This window comes from Passer domesticus, chromosome 7 (assembly GCF_036417665.1).
Source record: "Passer domesticus isolate bPasDom1 chromosome 7, bPasDom1.hap1, whole genome shotgun sequence".
NCBI classification, from domain to species: domain Eukaryota; kingdom Metazoa; phylum Chordata; class Aves; order Passeriformes; family Passeridae; genus Passer; species Passer domesticus.
The window spans coordinates 56494628-56516326 of NC_087480.1; the positions used below are offsets into that span (position 1 = coordinate 56494628).

The 21699-nt window shown below is 43.3% G+C and overlaps 3 protein-coding genes across 11 annotated transcripts in view; 1 reads left to right on the plus strand and 2 right to left on the minus strand.

Moving 5' to 3' along the window:
• The window catches only part of LOC135305516 (basic proline-rich protein-like), a 43884-nt gene extending 33796 nt beyond the window's left edge, over window positions 1-10088 (minus strand). The window contains exons 1-3 of the mRNA XM_064429277.1: window positions 9972-10088; window positions 9310-9360; window positions 7298-7431 (exon numbers count right to left, since the gene is read on the minus strand). Of these exons, the coding sequence (XP_064285347.1) occupies window positions 7298-7431; window positions 9310-9360; window positions 9972-10088 (302 nt within the window). The remainder of the gene's footprint in view (window positions 1-7297; window positions 7432-9309; window positions 9361-9971) is intronic.
• The window catches only part of RNF11 (ring finger protein 11), a 29618-nt gene extending 17858 nt beyond the window's left edge, over window positions 1-11760 (plus strand). Inside the window, exons 2-3 of the mRNA XM_064428839.1 lie at window positions 9991-10160; window positions 10545-11760. Coding sequence (XP_064284909.1) covers window positions 9991-10160; window positions 10545-10716 — 342 coding nt within the window. The 3' untranslated portion in view covers window positions 10717-11760. The remainder of the gene's footprint in view (window positions 1-9990; window positions 10161-10544) is intronic.
• TTC39A (tetratricopeptide repeat domain 39A) overlaps window positions 11146-21699 on the minus strand; it is a 52575-nt gene continuing 42021 nt past the window's right edge. For 8 of the 9 annotated variants that reach the window (XM_064428829.1, XM_064428831.1, XM_064428833.1 and 5 more), the window contains one exon: window positions 11146-21253. In XM_064428829.1, coding sequence (XP_064284899.1) covers window positions 21133-21253 — 121 coding nt within the window. In that variant the 3' untranslated portion in view covers window positions 11146-21132. The remainder of the gene's footprint in view (window positions 21254-21699) is intronic. The other variant, XR_010366543.1, reaches the window with a different exon arrangement.

The window sequence follows — 21699 nt, forward strand, 5'->3', positions numbered from 1 at the left end:
TGGCCTCAGGAGGCCTCCTGGCTGCCTGTGCACAGTCCCCTGCTGCACTGAGGCTTCTCACACACCTTGATCTCAGGGATATCCACTGTCCATTAGAAATTCAGATGCCAGTAAGAAAATAAAAAGGCCTCTGGAGCTGAGTGTACCATCAAACTGCCAAGGCGTGGCAGCTTTCTGCTTGAGCAAGCATTCGTAATTGAGGATGGCTTTGTTAAAAAGGCAATTAAAATATTTCAAATTGAGTACAAAGTTATGATGCAGTGAAATATAGCACAGATTCCTGGGTTTTGGAGCAAACCCTGCTGTCATGGGCTGCCTCACTGACACAGTCTCACAGCAGGTCCCCACACCAGCAGTCTCTCTGCTGCAGGTTTTCCTGCTCTGTGGTTACACAGACCCAGCTCATCACCAGCCCCATCTGCTTTTTGAAGATCTTCTGCAATAGTGTGTGGACTGCTGCCCTTTTCTCCCCCAAGTTGTTTATCCTCAGTAGAGCAATCTGTTTTCTCTCCTTTCCTTATGCTGTGCCAGAGCTTTTTACTGCATGAGATTCCCACTCTCCCGAGTCCCTGTTTGTTGTGAGGCCTGATGGAAAATTCTTCTGTCAGGTGTGGCAGAGGTTTGCACTGTGTGAGAGTCCTGTGCTGCACAGTCCCTGTTTGCTGCCTGTCCTGATGGAAAAATGTTCATCGTGTTTCTGCTTGGCTTCCCTTGCTGTGGGAGCCATTGCTGTCCCACCTTCCCAGGCTCTGGCACAGCTTGGCCTCATCTGCTGGGCCCCAGTGAGGGGAAGGTCCCTGTCAAGGTTTGCAGCAGCCCTCTCCTTGCTTCTTCTGTGTATTTTGGTGAGGTAACAGACTATAAAAAGAACAGCTGTGTCCTCCTTCAGACCTCTCTTGGGTGTTTGCTTCCACCTGGGTGGCTACAAAAAGGCAGTTTGTGTCATGGCCCAGGACAGCGCATGAATGAGGGGCAGATGATCTGAGGGAGCTGCTGCTGTGCCTGTTTGTTTTTGTTACCTGTGTTACCTCTTAGCTGAAGCTGAATGACACCTCACAGGGACCTTACCTAAGGGTGATGTTCTCAGTCTGGCTGGGACTGTTGTGTCTGTTTTAGTCCTGTTTTAGGAACCTGATGCAGGAGGACCTGCGCCCCTCAACAGGATGCCTTTGGATGTCTGTGGAGAGGAGCTTTAGGCAAGGCTGTTAAACTGCATCCTAGAGAGTCCTCTTTGCCCAAGGAGGTGCTTGTCATGTGTTGAACAATAACGCTCAGCCTAGAGATGAGATCACTTGTCACTTGATTTCTCTGATCTTTTGATATTCTACTCAATCTTTTTCTGAAATCCTTTCCTAGTTCTGCATAATATTTCTCTGCTATGTGCTATAATGTTCTCATTAGTTCAGACTAGCACTCTTAAATACACACATATATATGTCTATTTACACACTGAAGTACAGCCTATATTTGTCTCCCCTGATAGATTGATTGCTCGTGCATTCAGCTTATGTGCATTTTCATGTTTACTCTCTGGCTTGGCCCCTTGTCCCTTGTCTGTCCTCTTGGCTAATTAAAGCTGATTTCCATAATTTTGCTATCTTGTTCCTGAAGTCCTCAGAAGGGCTGTTTTGTTCTTAGAATGTCCATCAAGCTGACCTAATTCTTGCCAGAAGATATATTTTCACACTCTTGCTATTTTTTAAGTGTTTGGAGTCAGGTTTTCTCAATTGGCTTGAGTCCCAACTGGGGCACTCCTCCCATTTTCCTCTTGCGTGCCTGTTCCCAACTTTCCCAGCTGCTGCAGGGATCTCACTGGCAGTGGCAATGGCTTGTTTGCTTTCCATGAGGGGAAGTCAGTCGGAGCAGTGTCCTTGGAGCCATTGCAAGGGACGTGGCAGGACCCACAGTCCTGAGGCAGTGCTGTTTGAGACCAGCTGCAGTCAGCTGTGCCCTAATCCCCAAATTCCCTGAAATGGCACCATAAGCAGGGGCTGCGTGTGCTTACTCAGCTGCACTGAGTCTGTTGCTTCAGTGGCAGTTCAGGGCACAGTGTGCACTGCTGTTCCCTCTTGGTGCCTTACGTTGCCCACCTGAAGTCCTTGTATCCCTACTCCTCCCTGGGAATGCCTGTCCAGTGATCCATACCCAGCCCTTCAAGCAGCAGACTTGCACACACTTGTCAGAGTGATGCAATGCTTGGGGAGCTTTGGGCCAGGCCCACGGCTCGGGTGGCAGAAGCACGTGTGAGCTTTTTGTACCCGGGGGTGAGTCAGAGCCTCGGGTGGTTTGGGGTGTGCACAGGGACAGCTCTGGGACAGATCCCACGTGTCCCACATCAGGGAGCAGGGCAGGGTGTGAGCAAAGCCTGTTTGCTGCTGCACCCAGGGCCTGCCTCAGCGAGAGTCACGGTTGCCTGCAGACTCTGTGTGCTCCCAGGATGATCAATACTACCATATTTTAGCTGTTACCCCTTCGATTTATACTGTAAACAAGTTGCACTGACTGATATTTACCCTTTGCAGAAAGCAAACATGTCTAGAGGAAGTGTCAACTGTTCCCCAATGTCTGTGTGGACTGCTCATGTTCTGTCAGCTTTTCCATCATAGCTTCCCCTGTCTCTTGTGCTTCAATGCAGCCTCCAAAAAACATGTTAGCTCCATTCCTTTGTTTGGTGTGTTCTTTTTAGTTTTTGCTTCCTGCTACCCAGCAGTTGCAGTAAGTGGGTGGCACATGGTAGGTTCACTTTACCTTTCAGCAGAGGAGGCAGTCTGAGCCATTTGTTTTTAGACTTTTCCACCTCAGAACTGTTTTCTTTCCCTGAAAACTTCAGGTTTTTATTTTCTGCTAAATTGTTCAGTTTTCCAGCAGTCATCTCACGTGAACCATAAGTGCTACATTTAATGCAGCCATAGCACTGTGGCAACTTTCTGCTCTTGCAGGCCTAGGGAGGGGTTTCTGCAAAAAACCACTTGGCATAAGTGGGAGAGAACATGTACAGTAACGCAGATGTGGGGTTGCTTATGGGGTAGGATGATCCACATTCACGTGCTGTTTTTTCCACCACCAGCTGCAGAATTGATTGCAGTTCTGCTAGATTTTCTCCCTACCCAGCTGCTTTGCTTTGTAGTCGCTGGGGTTTACCAGTCTCAGGAGGCTGCATTTTGTGCCTGAGTGTCCTTAATTTAATGTTTAGGTGCAACTGTTCTTTCCTGGCTTCTCTCACTGCAGCAGCCTGACAGAAAAGCATGAATTTTTATAAATTGTTTATGAATCTTTTCCTTCTCAATATAAAAAGAAGCCTATTAAAATAAACATGCTGGGAGCTGTAACAAGAGGGCTTTGTTATCTCTCAGAAGTTGTGGCCTAATGCTGTAAGTTGAGCCATCAGTGAGGCTGTCTGGAGGGAAAGAATCAGTTCTCTGGTGAGCAATTTACTGGTCTGGGACATGTTGCTGTATAAGTTACTGACTTTCCTGAAAAAATTCACTCTGATGTTTGATGGGATCTCTGGAGAAAGGAACAAGGACACCTAAAACTGACACAAAGCTGGTGAACAAGAAATCAGCAAGTGCAATCATGAGTACCCAGTGTTGACGCCCTTGAGTTAGAGAAACCTGCTGTGCAGCCTGGAAATGTAAAAACTGGCTGTGTCAGGAGATTGTGCTTCCAGGGAGTAATTACTGCTTTTTAATTACTGCTTTTCCCCTACAACTCTTTCTTGCTAGTCTTTTGTATTTAGGTTTGCCTTGATGGTTAATCAAATTTCAGAGCAGGTGACTCTGCAGAGCTGCAGGTGATTTCCATCTGCCAGGTGAGGCTGGGTTTGCTCTGGCCAAGCTGCACGGGCACTGCCAACTGTTTGTCTTGGCAGCCTTTTTGGGTTTGTGTGACAGCACAGGGATGAAACTTGAAAGTCCTTTTCTCACGGCCCTTGTCACTGTCTAGGAAAGCAGCAGGCAGGATGCATCTACTTTGTACCTCCTCTCTCTGTCCCAGCCCTATTTTTGGTAGCAAAGCTGAGCTCAGGGGACAGGTGATATTTTAAGAGTCAGCAATCAGGAGTTACTTTCTTTCATGGTTGCTGCTCTTCAACTCTTCAGATATATTTATTTCTCAGTAATTTCAGTGGAATAATTGTGAAGAATGCACTTCTCAAATGGAGTCAACAGCTGAAGAAACAACACAGATCCAGATCCTCTCCTGTGTGTGAAGTGGTTCCTCAGTCTGTTGTTATATTAATTACCAACCATATTTGCAGTGCCCAATTCCTACAATGCCAGAATTCTTAGTAATCTTTCCTTAGGACCACCATGGTGGGAAGTGTGTGTGCACTTGTGTCTGATCTGTCTGTCCCAAATGTCCCCTCCAAAAGGGAGAGGGCAGACGAGGGGATTTTTCTTTCAGAAGAACTTTTCAGTGTTAAGTTGCAGTTATTCATACTGAGTGACTACGTGTAAGCAGAAATAAAAAAATGGGGTAACAATTTCATTACATGATGTTTTACAGCAACTGCTATTCACCTTTATAAATTAACTGCTCTCTTCTGTATGGCAGAAAAAGGCTTTTATACTTGGCAGGCTGCTTATAATATTCTAAGGATTATTAAAGTAAGCTGTAGTTGTCATATAATGCACATTATAATGGAGCATGGTTTTACATTAATGTGTCTTGGGGGAGGATATTATTTCAGAATGTGTATTCACATATGGATGGAGTTTGAATTTTTTCACCCTGATCAGAATGACATTCACAGAAAAGGTCCCTGGACCATCATCCCAGCAAGTTCTTTATGAGTAATAAAGTGGTGAGAAGAGAAAATTTCATCAAATTCAGCAGGAATTTTTGAAACAGACCTTGAAGAGCACAGTTTGTTTTTTTTTTCTCACCTCCTGACTTCACATTTATAAACTGAGGTTGTTCATATTTAGGTGAGTTATTTGGGCTCCCTGCTCTGCTGAGAGGTGACAAAGCTGGGGAGCAGCCAGGCTGAGCTGTGTGTAGGGGTGATGAGTGCTGCAGTGGGGCTGCACTGTGGTGGGGGCTGGTGTGTGAGCCAGGGCAGCTGCCTTCAGACATCCTGTTCCAGGCAGGACATTTGCAAGTCGAAGGGATTTCAGAACAGAGCTGTGGGAACAGCTGGGGAAATGCAAATGGAACTGTTATATTTGCATTAATTAATTAGGCAGCGACCGCAAGGAGCGTAAGTGCTACAGCTACTGGTTTAAAAAGTGTGAAAAAGATGTAGGATAACATAGTTAGGGAGGTGTTTGTCTCGTCTGTCGGACTGAATTAACAGATACACCATTGATCTTGTGATAAAATGCAAATTAATATCCCAGGGTGAGACACACAGCACTGGATTAGATGAGGAAGAAAATTTAGAGATGGAAACAAGGCAAAGCAATCAGTAGAGGAAAGCAGAGGCAGTGGACAGGATCTCAGGGGCAGCAGTGAGGCTTTAACCTTGAACTATTTGGTGTTAGGAATTATTCATCTCACCTTTGACCATCCTGAAAGGATAATTTGGGCATGTTCGTGCAATTATTAAAACAACAAACAAAAGCCCTGATAACATACTGCTGATATGTGGCATAGAGGGATCTTAAAATAATCTTTATCCAGGGATTAAGAGTTTCTGATCTACCACTGACCTGTTTTCAGAGTATTACAAATTCATGGTACTTGCAGAAACAAGACCAAAAGGCTGTAAAACAAGAGAAAAGCAGATTTACAACAGCATAAGTTACTTTTCTAAGTTGCATTAATGAGGAAGCTTCAAAGTAAAAACCATGCTTGGTGAAACCTTCTTTTTCTAGCCAAGAATCCAAAGTGTGCCTGGAAATCTGTGTGTAGAGTTTCTGGACCTTTTAGGCCATGTGTGAAAATGGTTTTTTTTTCATTAGGAGTGAGAAATGCAGACCTCCAGATGCCCTCTTGATTTTTTTTTTCCCCCCCAAAGGAGGAGGAGCTGGGGTGAGATGGAGACACAAATGCTGCTGCAGTCCTTGAGTCTGAATTATGTTGCTGTTTTTAAGGGCTGAATTAACATTGGGAGTGAATGATTTCTGTGCACAGAAAGCCAGGGAAACTTGTGCTGATACCACTGACTTTGTGAACAAAGAGAAAGTTGTGTATCTCCAGGATTATGGGTATCTGAGGTGTTTCATCATTACTAAATTCTTATGGGGAAAAATAATTTACTAAAGCAAATTAAGTGCCAGAAAGTGATTTTTATTTCATTGCCTGACAGTAATATGTGAATTTGATTATTTGTTTTGGCCTTTTCTAGGGGTTTTTGCACAAAGTAATAGAGTTAGCATGAAATTTCATCTTAGTTTGAAGTGTCTTACATCTTTATCAAATGATAAATATCACAGACTTTGGCTAGAAGTTCAGTATTTTGTAATTGTGTCTGCACAAACATTTTCCATGGTCGATAAGAGAAATGTGAGACACCAGAGCAATAAATTCATGTTCGTCTTCGGAGTAAAATAACAATTACTTGGGTAATACAATCTTTTTTATATACACCCATGTCAGGGGGCCCCTGGCTACAAATGTGAGCTGAGTAAGTCTCGAGTCGCTCCCCTTGAGCACCCACCCTGGAGGAGCAGGACCTTGGTCAGTGAAAACAGCTTTTATAAACTGTGAGGGATTTGCAAGGCGGTGATAAACCCACACAGGACCAGCAGCTTGGAGTTATTGTCGGGTGTTTTAACTCCCAAAATCGCTGCAGGGATTGGCTGGTGGAGAAATGCAGGGCTGCAGCTGCCACGGGGCTGGGCCAGCTGGGTGAGTGCCCCAGGGGCTGCCAGGGGGGCAGGAGCCCAGCCCCACCCTGGGGTGGTGGTCAGGGTCCCCTGGGGGAGCTGGGGATGGCACCTTGCAGTCAGAGAAACCCGGGCTCTCAAATTCTCATGAATAAATAGTTCCAAATAGTTTTAGAATCATACCGGTACGAACACTCCTTTTCTTTTTAGCTGTTGGAGGGATAGGGCTGGTTTGAAAGGGTCAGTGTTGATGTACCCTATAATGTGACACTGCACCGTGTGTGGCTGTGTGCTTCATTTCCCTGCTGCATTCATGTGCAGGGCTCAGCTTGGGCAGCCTTTTAGCAGCAGTCGGGAGGGGAGATCAAAGTGCCACCAGGCAGGGTGTTCAGTGCCTGGGTATCGAGTGGTCTCTGTGGTTTATTTACAGTAATTTGTTCTGCATTTTTCACAACAGCCACACCAACCCCACCTCTCTGCATTCACAAGCGTGAGGACGTCGTGGTGAAAGACACCACCATTTTCACCCAGTTACTCCTCTGACAAGAGGTTCTTGTCTAGAATGTGAAACTGTAGAAGCCCCCAGCTGGCGACCATAAATTCCTGCTTTAATGGGCTGTGTCAGACACGTCGGGTGGCTGTGCCGGGAGGGAACCCGAGACTGGATGCCAAAGGGAGGAGTTTCCATCCAGCAAAGCATTTGTGTGCTTGGCACGCCAAGGGCCGGGGTGCCTCCAGCCCCTCTGCAGGGGAGGTGACACCCGGGGGAGAGGGGCACTGCACAAGTGGCTTCCCCAGCTGCAGGGTCCCTCAGTGGTCACTCACAAGTGCCTGTAGAAGACTAGAACAAGGGAATGAGGTTTTGTTCTTGTCTGGCCTGTCACAGGTTTAAAAGTTGTGTTGATTTCCTGTCCAAAACTTAACCAAAGCCATTGTTGACTGGGCAGTGTGTGACTGTCCAGATGTGACTGTTCTAACTCACAGCAGATTCTTACTTAAACTGTATTTTCCTTTTGTTGTATCATTTTTGCTGAGATCATCAGTTTGCTGTTCTTCTGCTACAGACATTCACTGTCAGTTTTCATTGCTACTTTAAGACCTTTTGAGGATCTCTTGGATATTTTCTCCTCCTGTTTTTGCCTTTCATTGAATTTCTGCATTATCACTTGCAGCCATGGCTTCAGCCAGGGGAGCTCTATTAAGTACAATTCCCTCCTCTCCTCCTGCCCACGCTGGCACCAGCCTGTGCTGTGCCTGTGGTTTGTTGTACTGCTCCTCTCTTTTTCCTAGGTGGGAAGGAGGGTACATCCCTCTCCAGTGCTGGTTGTTCTCTACATTTGTGTAACAAGTGAAGGAGGTAGCAGTAATATCCTGCTATTGCTTTAATAACTTCTTCAAAGAAGTACAGCAAAGCCCTGGGAAAAAAAAGTTCCTGACAGTTTGTGGTGTTAAGTTCTTGAAACATAAAACCAGGACCAGGCTCTGCTTCGAGCTGAAGTATTCAGTGTAGAGGGTCTGCAGCATTTGTCAGGGGAAAATACTTTTATTTTGCTGGCACCAAAGGTTTCTGAATACTGTTATATCTGACAGGCCAGCCCTAGGTTCAGCTGGTGCTTTTCTCTGTCCAAATGATGATTAGAGAATACTTTAGATAATTTAAACCACTAAAAGGCAGCTGATCCAAAAGAATTCTGTGATCCTGTGAAATAATAGTTTAGAGTAGTCAGGAAATTAATCACTTGGCATTCTGTCTTTTGAATCTTCTCATAATTCCTCTGCCAGGAAATGAGAAGGGGAAATCCTAGGCTAGCTAAATGAAGAGATGACTGTGAATTTTACCCCACAGCTGAACTGCCAGTGGCAGGCAGTGTGTTCAATGAAGAATTGCCAGGCAGACTTGTATCTGTAATTAGCGTTTCTCATGAGCAAGGGCTTCTAATGCTGGGTGGCACCAGCAAGAGGCTGCTCCCTCCTGGTTTTCTCCTGGCCTTCCAGGAGTCCTGGCTGGCTGTCCATGTGCTGTGATTCCTGGCAGTGAAAGGAGAAGAGCTTTATTGGCTTTGACAAATGCAGTGTTACATGTGCGAGGTGACCTGTGCTGCCTCAGCTGCACACACCTGCCCTGGCCTCAGCTTTCACCAGTGTCCTCTAAAACAGCAAATTTGGCATTTGCCAAACAGATGATTCAGTGCATTGTGTGTCTGATGCAGCTGGTTTATTTTCAGACACATCTATAAGTTGAATTTTTATTTTTTTTTTCTGTTTAAATGGGTCTCTTGCAAGAAATTGCCTCCATGTTAATAGCAGATTTATGGCTACTGTCCAATACTGTCCTAATAGTGTATCCTGTTCAAAATTGGTATTTATGTACCAAAAAATGCTTTAAAAACAAGTAAATTAAATACCATGTTAATATAAATGTTAGTGGAAATATCTGATCTAAAGTTGATTGATATCCAAAAGAAGTTTCTCAGAATGTGGTCAAGGGAGGACTGCATAATAGCTATATGTTTCCTGTATTTCTTTTGAAAATACATACCTCAAACATACCCATAGCTGATTCCAGCTTGGGAGAACTTGTAAAGTCATACTAGTGTATGAGAAGAAACACAAAACTTGGGTTACTTACTTAAGCTGTTGTTTGTGCTGTCCAGGTAACATTCTTTTAACACATGAAAATTAAATCTACAGTTCTAGATTTAAGCTTGTGTGGCCCAAAGCAGTTCCACATCCATTTTAGTTATTACAGAGGAAGTAAAACCTTCCTTTCTAAAACTTATGAGAGTAACCAGTATCCTCATCTTTCCAAAGAATTCTTCCTAAATGTAAAAAGAAGATAAAAATCATGGAATCTGCTTTCAGATTTGCAGGTACTGGGGGCTCTCCCTGAGCCCTTACAGTGCTCAGTTCTGTACCTTAGCGCTTCACCAGGTGCCCGTAAGGTTTATTTGATTGCTGGCTTGTGGAGTTTCTTGTCCGTGTGTCTCCTGTTTGAACAATTCCTGGAGATCAAAAGCTTTTGCAGAGAACAACCACGAGCAGCTCCTTGCTCAAACACTGCCCTCGATCCTCTATCCTGTGCTCATTACAATTATAGCCCCAAAACCGCAAAGTAGGAGTGGGAGTTCCTACAAATATTTGTAGGACTGTGAATCGCAGTGTGCTGTGGGAGGCTGGGACAGCTCTGGGGTGGATTTTCACGGAACCATGTTGCTTGCAGGAGCAGGTGCCCGTGCCTGTGTACCACCCCACGCCGAGCCAGACGCGGCTGGCCACGCAGCTGACGGAGGAGGAGCAGATCCGGATAGCGCAGCGCATCGGCCTCATCCAGCACCTTCCCAAGGGAGTCTACGACCCCGGCAGGGACGGCTCCGAGAAGAAGATCCGAGAGTGAGTCCTGGGACACAGTGGGAGGGACGGGGTTGTTGCCTTGGTTTGGGATGCTACCCTGGGAAACCTGACCTTGTCATCCTGGGTTTGCCTTATTTCAGGGGCTGGGATTTAATGTAGCTTTTTAAAAAAATTATAAAGCCCTGCAGAAGGTTTGATGTGATGAGTAGCATCCCTGCTGAGGGCAGGGGTTGGAACTCCATGGCTCCAAGATCCCTTTAACCCAACCCACTCCATCCATCTGAGGCTCTTTCCTTTATCTCACACAAGGCTACTCCTCACAGCATCTACAAATACTAAAACCATCCAGGAATAGATATTACACTGTTTTTAATTTCCAGGCTGGTAACAACAACCTTAATATTTTATTTTTCTCCCTTCCAGATGTGTCATTTGTATGATGGACTTTGTTTATGGGGACCCTATCCGATTTCTGCCGTGCATGCACATTTACCACCTGGACTGTATAGATGACTGGTTGATGAGATCCTTTACCTGTCCATCCTGCATGGAGCCAGTGGATGCAGCACTGCTTTCATCATATGAGACTAACTGAGCCAGGGTTTCTCTACTGAACCTTCGAGGAGACCATCCACTTCAATGGGTTTGATCCTTTTGTCATTCAGCCCAAAGAGCCAGGAATTAGGAATTAAGATCATGCACAAAGTATACATTTCCTAATAAATAAATAAAAAAATATTCCTGAATGGCTGCAAATATTGGAAAACATAGTATTTTAGAGACTATAGAAAAGTAGGTTGTTATTTTTAATGTAAAGCCTTGACCCACCATTGTCTTTTAATGTTTGTTCTTACACCCATATATAGGAATTGTGTAAAGTGTTACAGCAACTGTAAATGTTTAAACTGCGTGTATCCAATTTTATTAGCAGCAAGATAAGAGTATTTTTTTCCTAAATAAAGTAACCAGTTTTGTTCTGATTCTTTTCACAAGTCCTGGCATTTGGGTCAAGGCTTTATTGAAATCTACATTTTATAACACTGGCACAAAGAAATAGTTTTAAGCTTGTTTGCACAGTTCTTTTTCTTTTTCTTTTTTTTTTTTTCCATTGGAGATGGAATTCATTGCCTTAGGTCTTTTTAATAGTGTATTGTTATTGTTGGGCTGGCTCTATGCTTGAAAACCAGTTTATTTATAACCTGTTAAAAGTGCTATATTTTGTTTGCAGTTAGGAATATGCAGACTTCAAAGTGATCTCCTAGCTTATAAGCAAACTGAGATGCATTATCCCTTTTCTACAAGTGATACAGATTATGAAGATATGACAGAAGTCCTGCAGTGAAATTCTGGTTTCATGGGTTTTTTTAATAATGTCCTTTGGTTTTGATGAACAGTCCTTAAACTTTAATATGTGACCTTTAACTGGATCAGATTAAAAGTGGGCCAGATGAACAATAAATAGTTAAGCTGCCATCACTGAAAAAAAATAATTTGGAACTAATGTAGCGCTAGCATTGATCACTTATTCTATTTTTTCACCCTAAAATGGTTGTCTTGGATAATAGCAAATGGATACTGCATCTCTCCTTCTTGTAGTTCTTAGGTTATCAGAAGTTAAGAATAAACATACTGTATCCCAGTCTCCTGTATTAAATGTATCTGTTGAGCCCTGCTGGCTGGCACATCAGTCCACCAAACAGGAATGAATGCAGAGAGGAGAAAAATAGACTTTGTTCTGCACATAAATGCAAAGTTTATATAAACACAGAGTGTCAGGGTAGCAGTGGAGGGGCACACAGTCCTGCTATAGCCAGAATGACACAATTCCCTGATTTCTGTAGCAAACAGTACGTGCTTGTTAAGAGAGGCTCCAGCAAAGATTGTAGCTCTAAAGACCTTTTTCCACTCAGCATGATTTTCTCCTTTTTTCTTCTCCCCCACTCCCTTGCTGTACCTGCTGTGACTTCTGTGCATTCAGTGCCACCCTGACACAGTGAGAAGCCCTGGTCTCATGAAACGAAACACAATCTCAAGTTAACCACAGCAAATTGGGGGATATTCTTGGATTGTGTTTCAGATGTGGTTTGAGTTCTTGATACAAGAAGTTGTGTTTAAAGACCCATGTCCTTTGAGGACTTACTGCATTTGCAGTAGAGGAGAATTGTAACTCTGTGGGTTATGGATAACTGGTCAGCACAATGGAGAATCAACATTTGTTTGTTATTCCTGCAGCTGACAGCACCCTGCTCCCTTAGAGAAGAGCTCCAAGGAGCAGTCAGAAGGAACTGAAAACACTCTGCAGTTCTAGTTTCACTCAAATGGCCACACATTTATCTGGACACAACGTTTTGCTGAATTCATGCATACCTAATTACATGGATACAAATCTGGGAAGAGACACCTCAAGTTGTGCAATATCATTGTTCCTTTTCATCATTCCATGTGTGTTCCTTTGTGTCCTCCTTTTTGTCTGTTTGTTTCAGGGGTTGGGTTCTTTTTTTTTTTTTTTGGTAAAACAATGTCCACATTAAGTATTCATTTCTTTATCTTGTTAAAACTGGCAAATGAACAATTTGAAAAAAACAGTGTTGTCATGGTGGTATTAATCTTTATTTATTACAATACTTAAGAATGATTTAAAAGAAGTAGGAAGTGATGGGTTACTGAGCTGAATGCTTTCCTAGGCAGCTGACACCTGAGCAGCTGAACTTTTTAATACTGATACTGACTGGGCTAAGGGAAGAAATTACATTTACTAAAGTACTTGTTAAATAGCAAAAAGGTGTGAAGGGCTAAAACTGGAGCTGACGACACAAGACCATTCCAAAAAAGTTCAAATTTTAGCTTAAAGACAAATGTGTAAATACAACAAATAAATCAAATTATTTTTCAAGTTTTTAGATACAATACTGTTCTGGGTGATTTCAAATTCCAAGAAGAATTGATCTAAATTTAATGCAAAATAATGTATAACCTGAATTCTAGCTAATTGTGGAATCAGATCAGTGTTTTATTTCTACCATCTATAAGATGAAGATATATTTACCTCCTGTCCTAGAGGTGTCTAGCAAATTACTTGCACTTCAAACACATGAAGACAGTCCAGCACAGCACAGCTGTTCCCCGCTGGAGTCTCCTGCAGCTGAGTGAGGGGAAGGAGTTGCTCTGCCTCACCTGGACCTGTTCACCCAAAATCCGTCTTATGCCAGGGTGGGCAGGTCTGTTGAAAAATGTCTGCAAAGCAGTTTGAAGGAAAAAAAACCAAACAAAAAAGCCTCTTAGAACCAGTGTGTGCAGGTACCTGAGCGTGGAGGTGCTCGACAGCCTCAGGAGCTGCTGCTGTGAAGCATTTCCATAGGGCTGTGCAGTGTGATGGAAACACCGAGGGCAGTGATGGCATTTGTAATTCAGAGCTGGCAGTGGCACAGCAGCCCTGGCACAGACCCTGCTGGCTGAGAGGGCACCAGGCTCCATTTCAGCAGCACAAGGGACAGGGGCTGTGAAAGCCACAGCCCCAGGTCAGTGGCACCACATCACTGCTGCCCCTGCACAGAAACTGCAGGGAGGAAGGGAGCACCTGCACCCAGGAGGCACAGCAAGGATCTGCTTGGTTCCACTTGCACATTAGAGTAGGAAATGGATTTTGTCTCCTGCATGAGAGGGAAACTCCCACAAACCTGAAGCCAGAGATGTAGTGACAAGTAAGGAATACTCAGTTTTGTACAGATCTTCATGCTTAAAAATTCTTGCATGCTACAGGAATTACCACTTTAATCATTTTACATCTAAGGATGGTAATCCTTATTACTTGTTGCCAGTTCATTATGTAAATCTGGGGGAGAATCATAGATAAACAAACAAACCCAGCCCAGAGCATTTCTTTCTAAGGAACATGAGCCACATAAGGGTTTAAAAGCTCTTACAGTCTTGTAGCTTCCCAGGGCTGAAAGCAGTTCCGTGTTTGGAAGGCTGACAGTCTCCCTTTCCAGTGGCAGAAGGGTACATTTCTGGGCTGAGGGATTATGAAATACCTGAACTTACTTCAGTTGCCACAGTTTCAGGACTTTGACATTTCCTGTCCTTGTGCAATTGTGGTAACGATGAAAATTCTTTTGAGTCAGACTGCCAGTGAAATAAATAACAAGATGGCTGAAGCTAAACATACAGGGACTCTCAGCAGTTAAATCCTGGATTAAAAGGACTCAGGAAAAATGTGGATGCTGGCTGATTACAAAGAGAGTTTGTTACAGATACCACATTTTTATTAAAAACATACATTCTAGTTGACAGCCTATAAAACACATGAATAAAATCTGTTCAGAAGAACCCTTCTTGACTTAATACCCAGAATAAAAATTAGCTTCAAGGATTAGCTTTTCCTTTTATATAGCATTTAACTTTGAAGAATATAATTTATGCTAACCATCCTTTGCAGATTATCTTGCATTTAAACCTGTTCTGGGATAAGAGTTCGGGGCTTTGGAATTCTTGGTATGAAATGCAAAGTTAATGCTTTGTGATAAAGAGAACAGTCTAAATGCACTCTGCTAAAGCATCTTTTTGATTTAAGCAGAAGAAATAACTGTATTTTCACGCTAGCAACTGATTCATTACAACATCCACTGTGCTCTGACACTTTGCTAAGTAAAAGCTGCAGAGAGGAGTTTATAATGAAGAAATCCTTTGTGCAGAGCCCTTTCTGTGCTCCCACAGCACCGAGTATTTGCTTACTCAGCAAGAGGGGCCCAGCCACACGGAGCGTGCACAGAGAGCCCCCAGCCCTCCTGTGTCCTCCCGGCTGGAAAACAAGCAGCAGAAACCTAATAAACCTGCTCTTTTCAGCACCAACACCTACAAAACATTTCCCTTTCTTTCCAGGGAGGCATTTCAAGAGCTCTGCACACAGCAGTAAATGGATTCACCACACGGGCCTTGGCTGCCCACACTGAGCCCTTTCCCAGCCTCACTCTGCTCCCTGGCTGCACTTCTGCCAGGGTTCTCACTGCACCACGACAGGCAAACTTCACCTTTTCAGCCTCTTTTGCCCACACTTCTGCCATGTTAGCAGGAGTGCCTGTGTAATCCAGGATTCACGCTGGGGAAGCAGATTGAGGGAGGCAGACAAGGCAAGAATTCAAAGGGGGAAAGGATGAATCACTCCCAAATCTCTTTTCTGAGCAGGACAGAGCCATCCCAGGCACTGTCCCACTGAGGCAGAGCTCTGCTAGTCCAGAGTGAAAACTGATGCCTCCAAATCTAGAGCATAAAACTACATTTTTGTGAGGTTATCCCACTGGAGGACTCTTGCTAGATTGCATGTTTGCCTTGGGATTTCATCTTCTAGAAGGCTGCAAACTGCACAGTCCTGCAGTGTGATCATACTGCAAACCATTAGTAAAGGCCTTTAACCTCTGCATTTTCCTCAGCCATCACCAAAGCTTTCTTTTCTTTTTAAAGTATCTTGCCCTTCTTAAGTCCTGAATTTACTAAATAGTTCAAGCAGTTAACTTTTCAAAAAGCTTTGGCTCCAGAACCTGTTACCACTGTGTGTGAGTATACATACATACATAGATGTTTTATGTATATTTATATAGCTTTTCTTTATGTATGTGTGTGTGTGACAGATCAAACACCAACAGTGCTGTAGCAAAGACACTGTGCATGGAATTCCTGCTGTTCCTTAGAAAGGCCAATATTTATTTGCATCAGTGATGAGCCCAGCCAACATCACAGAATGGAAACCTGACTCAGGTATCCACAAGCCATAAGAATGAAAGGTAAACCAAAATTTCACAAAATTGCATCAGACATTGGAATAATCTCCCCAAGCAATGTTAGCTCTCCCAGCACTGGGTATTCCTAAGATTCAGCTGGACAGGGTACAGGGCCACCTTGTCTAGCCTTTACTTTTGGCAAGAAAGGCTGGGCTAGATGATCCTTGAGGTTCCTTCCAACCTGATACTGCATCTATGACTGAAATATCAAAACTGTAACTGGCCCTGATGTTTGCATATAAAAACCTCTGCAGCTGCACAACCTTGGTGGTGGTGAGAGCAGTGCTGGGTACTGTACCCAGATAAAAATGACACTGAACATGAGCCATGTAATTCTAGGATCCTCCGGAGTTAACAGCCTTGCTTCACTCCCCAGAATGATTTACAGAACTCCACTGAGATACAGTTGCTGTTCCACATCTGCAGGCATCTCACACCAGCACCTTCCCCAGAGCATCAGGGAAAGCACCACATTCACCAAGCACCAGCTCCTCCTGGGACTGCCCCTGTGACACAGCTGACACCAAGCATGGCCCCAGGGCTGCAGCACTGCAGACAAACATCCCACACAGCACCAAGGATGTTCTTACCTTCACACCTGTGCACTGCAGGATGAAAGGAATAGGAAGAGGAAAACTGTCCAGAATATTGCAGCTTCTGCCTGTCTTCTCTTTCCACCACATCACTACATTACTTCTAGGCCACAGGCCTGAAAGTGCTGCTCCTGTACTTTGCTAGCACAAGATAAACTTTTCTTTGCCTTTTTTAAAAAGGAATCAGCCCATAAAAAGAGCATGCAGGGGGTTATAACTGCTCTGGTTTATATTCTTCCTGTAAAATAGCCAAGGAAAGAGAAAGCAAGTAGATTTCCCTGCAATGCATAATTCTAAATAAACATTTTGCCTATGCTTAGCCAGCAATGAAAATAAGTAGGTCCTGAGGTTTAAAAAAAACACAGAAGATAATGGAGCACAGCCCAGTTCTACAGAGTCATCACTGAATCTGAGCAAACACTATGCAGAACTTTACAACAGTGCATGCAGGTATTTATTAGCCCTGTTGCTATTCATAAATCTTGGAGACAGGGATTGACTGGGCATGTCCTTAAAAGAAAGAGCTTGGATTTTTTTTTTAAACACCTGAAGCAAGCCTAGATAGCATCTTTAAAAAATATTCTATGATGACAAATCATTCAATTAAAACACTTGCTAGTACACGCTTTGCACATCACCTGCTACCAAAATGTATTTGCAGAACATAATGAGAAAAGAAGCAAGTTCTTTTCCAGTCTGTTCAGGTCGCCCAGTCTCATTCATCAGTGATGTTGCCAACCATTACCCATTTTCCTGTAGAGCAGTAAACAACATGACTCACCTCTTTATCTTCTCCTCTTCCTCCCAGAGGGGAACAGTGTTGAATGCATTGTTTTGGTCATTTCATATACATTTGCTTTGCTGCTGTGTTTTTATGCTTGAGAAGGGAAAGAAATGCAACTTGCAGGTGGAACTGGAGTGTTGTATTTGAACTCCTGGGAGTGCTTTCTGCCTTCTGGGACTGATCTGTAGGAAAGTTTTGTCTCACATGCACAAACATTACTTGATGCCTTTCTTGGGCCAGAGGCACACAAGCTGTCTGCCTGTGAGCTTTTAGTGAGCTTTTAGTCTTGGACCCAGACCACAGATAACTAAAAATACTAAAGCACTCAATACAGAATTTAATGCCAAAACCAGTGTGAAATGGGAGGAAATGTTTGATAAGATCCTGTTCTACGCTGCTGTATTTCATAAAATGCTGTTTCCTAAGCCAAGCTTTGAGATGTAAACAGCCTGAGGCCGGGCACAGCCAGAAGGGGACAGTCCCTGAACCCATCCCTGCTGGCATGTGTGAGCTGTGCATGGCAATTGAACTGTGTGTCAGCAAGCAAAGCAGGCTCCTGTGACACAGGTGGAGTTGAGCAATCTTAAATGTGTGTTTCCAGATCACAGTTTCATGGTTGTGACTTCACAAAACTCTCTTCTAACCATCCAGAAAAGCTGTGTCCAGGTCCAGCTCCAGCCCAACATCCTTCACCCAACAGTTTGTATCTCATCTCGTGTTGCTCACAGGAGCAGGAGCTGCTGGCTCTTCAGCCCCTCTCCTCCCTCAGTTCACCTTGCACACAGGGATTCCACATCACAGAGCTCATCACAAAGGGATGCCCCTTTTACTGCCTCGCCCTTCCTGCTAGCACCACTTTCAGGTGACAGCATTGTCCCATGGGCCACCACGGCTGCTGCTGCAGACATCCAGGAAACTGAGTAGGAATTTCTACCCCTCCCTGGTTACTGGCAGGAAAACACTTCCTAGTTTAAAAAAAGACATAGAAAAAGAAATAAAGTTTGTGGGTTTTATGATAAAAGTCCTACCAAGTGCAGAAAAATTTTCTGCTGAGTAATTTTTGTTTTTGGGTAACATCTCTGGCTTTGCTGAGGATGTGGAAAAGCTGATTGCAGCAGTTGTTGGCTAAAGCTGGTGCACAGAGTGGGTTTCTCAAGCATTGCTCAGACAGTTCAGTGTTTGAATGCAGCAGAAACTGCTCCTTCTGCAGCTGAGGTGTGGACTATATCCATCTGCAGTCATACTTCCATTTCCTGAATCTTGGGCCATGCTTCAGTCTCTGCTGTGCAATTCAATGACAATATCTGCTATTTCCTGCTGAGTACCTTGAGGGGACAACTCACACCTTTGTGCTTCCCCTGATTCACTGCATTTGGGACTCCAGACTGATGAAGCAATTTACTGTCCTGCAGAGCTGCTCCAGGCACCACACAGCAGCTGCTGGAGGAGCAATGGAAAAACCAGCCCAGCACTGAGCTTCCAGCCCAGACTGACCCCATGGAGTTTGGATCCCTGCCATGGAGGAGCACCAAAATGCAGAGACTGATGAGCACAGTGATGTTGGGCAATTGCAAATGTAACACATAAAAAAACTTACACAGTGACAATGTAGCAGGCTTTCCACTCATCTTCTCCTCAGGTGAATCCATATTATTACAGTCCATAAATCCTCATTGCATAAGGAAGGTGATTATTTGCTATGGCTTGGGAGCAAATGGGGAGCCAAGGAGTCAAACATCACAGTGAACTACAAAGCACTCAGCTGAAGCTGGAGAACAGGTCCACAGTGTGACTGGTCCTGGTGTTTGGAGATGACTCTGAAAATCTCAGGAAGGTTATGAAAACCATAGGAAAATCTTGGGATTTTCATTGCTGCAAAGCATCAGGGAAGCTGGCTGAGTATCACACAGTACATCCTTTTGTGATCTAAGATCAGGCAAAACCGAGTTGTGGGTGAAATTTCAAAGATGAGAAATGAATCTAAACTCAGAAGGATTGTTCACTTTCTGCAAAGTACAATTTATGCTAATTTTCGCGTGGCATTACTTGCTTAAATGATGCTAAGGCTGCCAAAATATTTGAAAAGGACACAACTGGAAGAAGAGGCGTTATATGCATGAAGTAGAACAAGAAACTTTTTTTATTCTATACAAAGAATGACTGAATTTTTACACTGAAGTTTTGATGTGCAGCAATGTAAATAGCATAACTGTTTATACTGAATTTTAACTGAATCGAAAAATTTATCAGAACTGAATTTATCTGAGAAAGTCACTTTAAAAAATGCATTCTTCATCTATGATTCTTAACTTGCAAAGACTTTTATAAAGGGCATCTATTTTTAAGACAATGCAAGTTCTCCATGTTGAGGAACTGGTGGTTCTGTCTCCTTGCATATTAATCTACAGTTATAAAACAATTTAATTTCCTTTGAGGAGGCAAAAGCAGAGCTATAAACTGTCAATTTTCTCTTCTGCTGGGAACAATCACTTTAGAAAGGATATGCACTGTGAGGTACATAGATATGAATCTTCCTGACAAACATCTCCATTGGAGAAAAAGGGCTGTCAGAAGACCTCCCATCTCCACCCATCAGAATGGGCAATGGGGAAGAAGCTCTTTCAAGAGGGAGGTAGAAGTGTGCCCCAAAACCCCAGAGGCATACAGACATGGAGCTAGCCTGGAGAACAGCAAACACGAGGCAAAGCTGTGGCACCACTGACTTCACCAGTCTTCCAGCAAAGCAGGAATTCCATGGCAGCATTGGAAAGCAGAGCCAGCTCACTGCTCTATTCTCAAAGCCCCTAACACAGAAAATCTCCCAAAAGATCAATAAAGAGCAGAAAGATAAAGGGCTGTCCTCTGTGCTGAGGGAGCCTGCTCCAGCCCCAGCTTCCTCAGCACAGGGAACATCAGCTTTGTGCAGCAGGGACATCTCAGCTTGGGAATCCCAAGAGCAGCCACTGCAGGAAGGGCTGCACTGTTCCAGTAACTCCTGTATTGCTCCAGCCACTGCAGCATTGCCATTTCCTAAATGACCTTCAAGGACTTGTGCTTTCAATTTGACATAAGCTTCAGATCATGTTCATTCTGACAAAAGACATTTCCTAAGAGCCTCCCATTGTCAAAGAAGAAGTGATGCAGTTTTATGCCATCACCACCTTTCCCCTTGCAATCCTCAGTAAATAATTCAGCTGCTACAAGCAGCAGACTTGACAGGAAAGCCAAACTAAAGAAAAAGTCAAGGTACTTGCATAAGGGAGACCATTATTTTCACCAGCAGGGTTCTTACAGAAGTAAAAATGTGAAGAGAATAACTTCTGGTAAAGAGAAGTTTTCTGTGCACAACTAAACATGCCCAGGATCCAGAGCACCTCCCTGCTGTGAGATTTTCTCCCACCATTCCAACTGAGCAGGCACTGGGAAAAAGCAATGCTTCCTTCTCAGCTGTTAGCAGTATGGATGCAAACAAACATTTAGAACTAACAGATGAAATTGGGAAATCTTAAAGTTTTGCTGTTTGCTTTTTTTTTCCAATGTTCCCCTTTCACTAAACAAGCTACAACATAATGTTGCAAATGCAAGAAAAAGGCACACAATTGTAAAATGAATTACACAGATGTAGGTGTGTGTAAGTGTCAAAAAGCCACTGTTGGAAAAACAATATTCTTCAGGGTTATGGTTGGTTTGAGAGATTTTTTGCCATATTATTACACTAGATTAATGTTTTATGTATCACCTTTGAAATTTTAAGTTATTTGGTTTTTCACTGACTTGAAAGAAAAGGAAAAATAATTCTAAAGTGTCAGTAATTTTCTGCACCAAAGTTTGCAACAAACAGAACATCAAAGAAGAAAAAGTTACGACACTGCCGAGGCTCCACAGTGCATTCCATTTTCTGGGGCGGATTTGGCTTGGTGCAGGGCAGCTTGAATTCTGAAATGTGTCCTTGTTTCCATGGAGTAATTCTTGTAGTTTTGTCTGAAACAAAAGAAGATCCACTCCAATTAATATACATTTTTAAAACATTTCTAAGTTATATTTGTATTACAGTTTTAAGCAAAACAACAGTAGACAGCATAAAATTCTTTCTTCACAAGCTCCTTTGTTGCCTGCTCTAAAATACAAGGCATGTGCTCCTGGCCAAACAATGCAGTTCTCTGTTCTTTATTTGTAGTTCCACTGTCTGGAAATTACCAGAAAAATATAGCTTAGTAAGAAATTGAATCTGGTCCACTCAATCAAAATATTGAGTCCATATTAATTATCTGTAACATCCACTTAGTTTACCTTCAGAAATCAGAGCATTTTTTTCCCCCCTCAAAGTGTAACTGACAGATTTGAATACAAATATTTTCAGTACTTAAAGAAATAATTTAAGTAAGTCAGGTTTATTTCAAGAAAGTAAAGAGGAAGGGAGAAAAAAA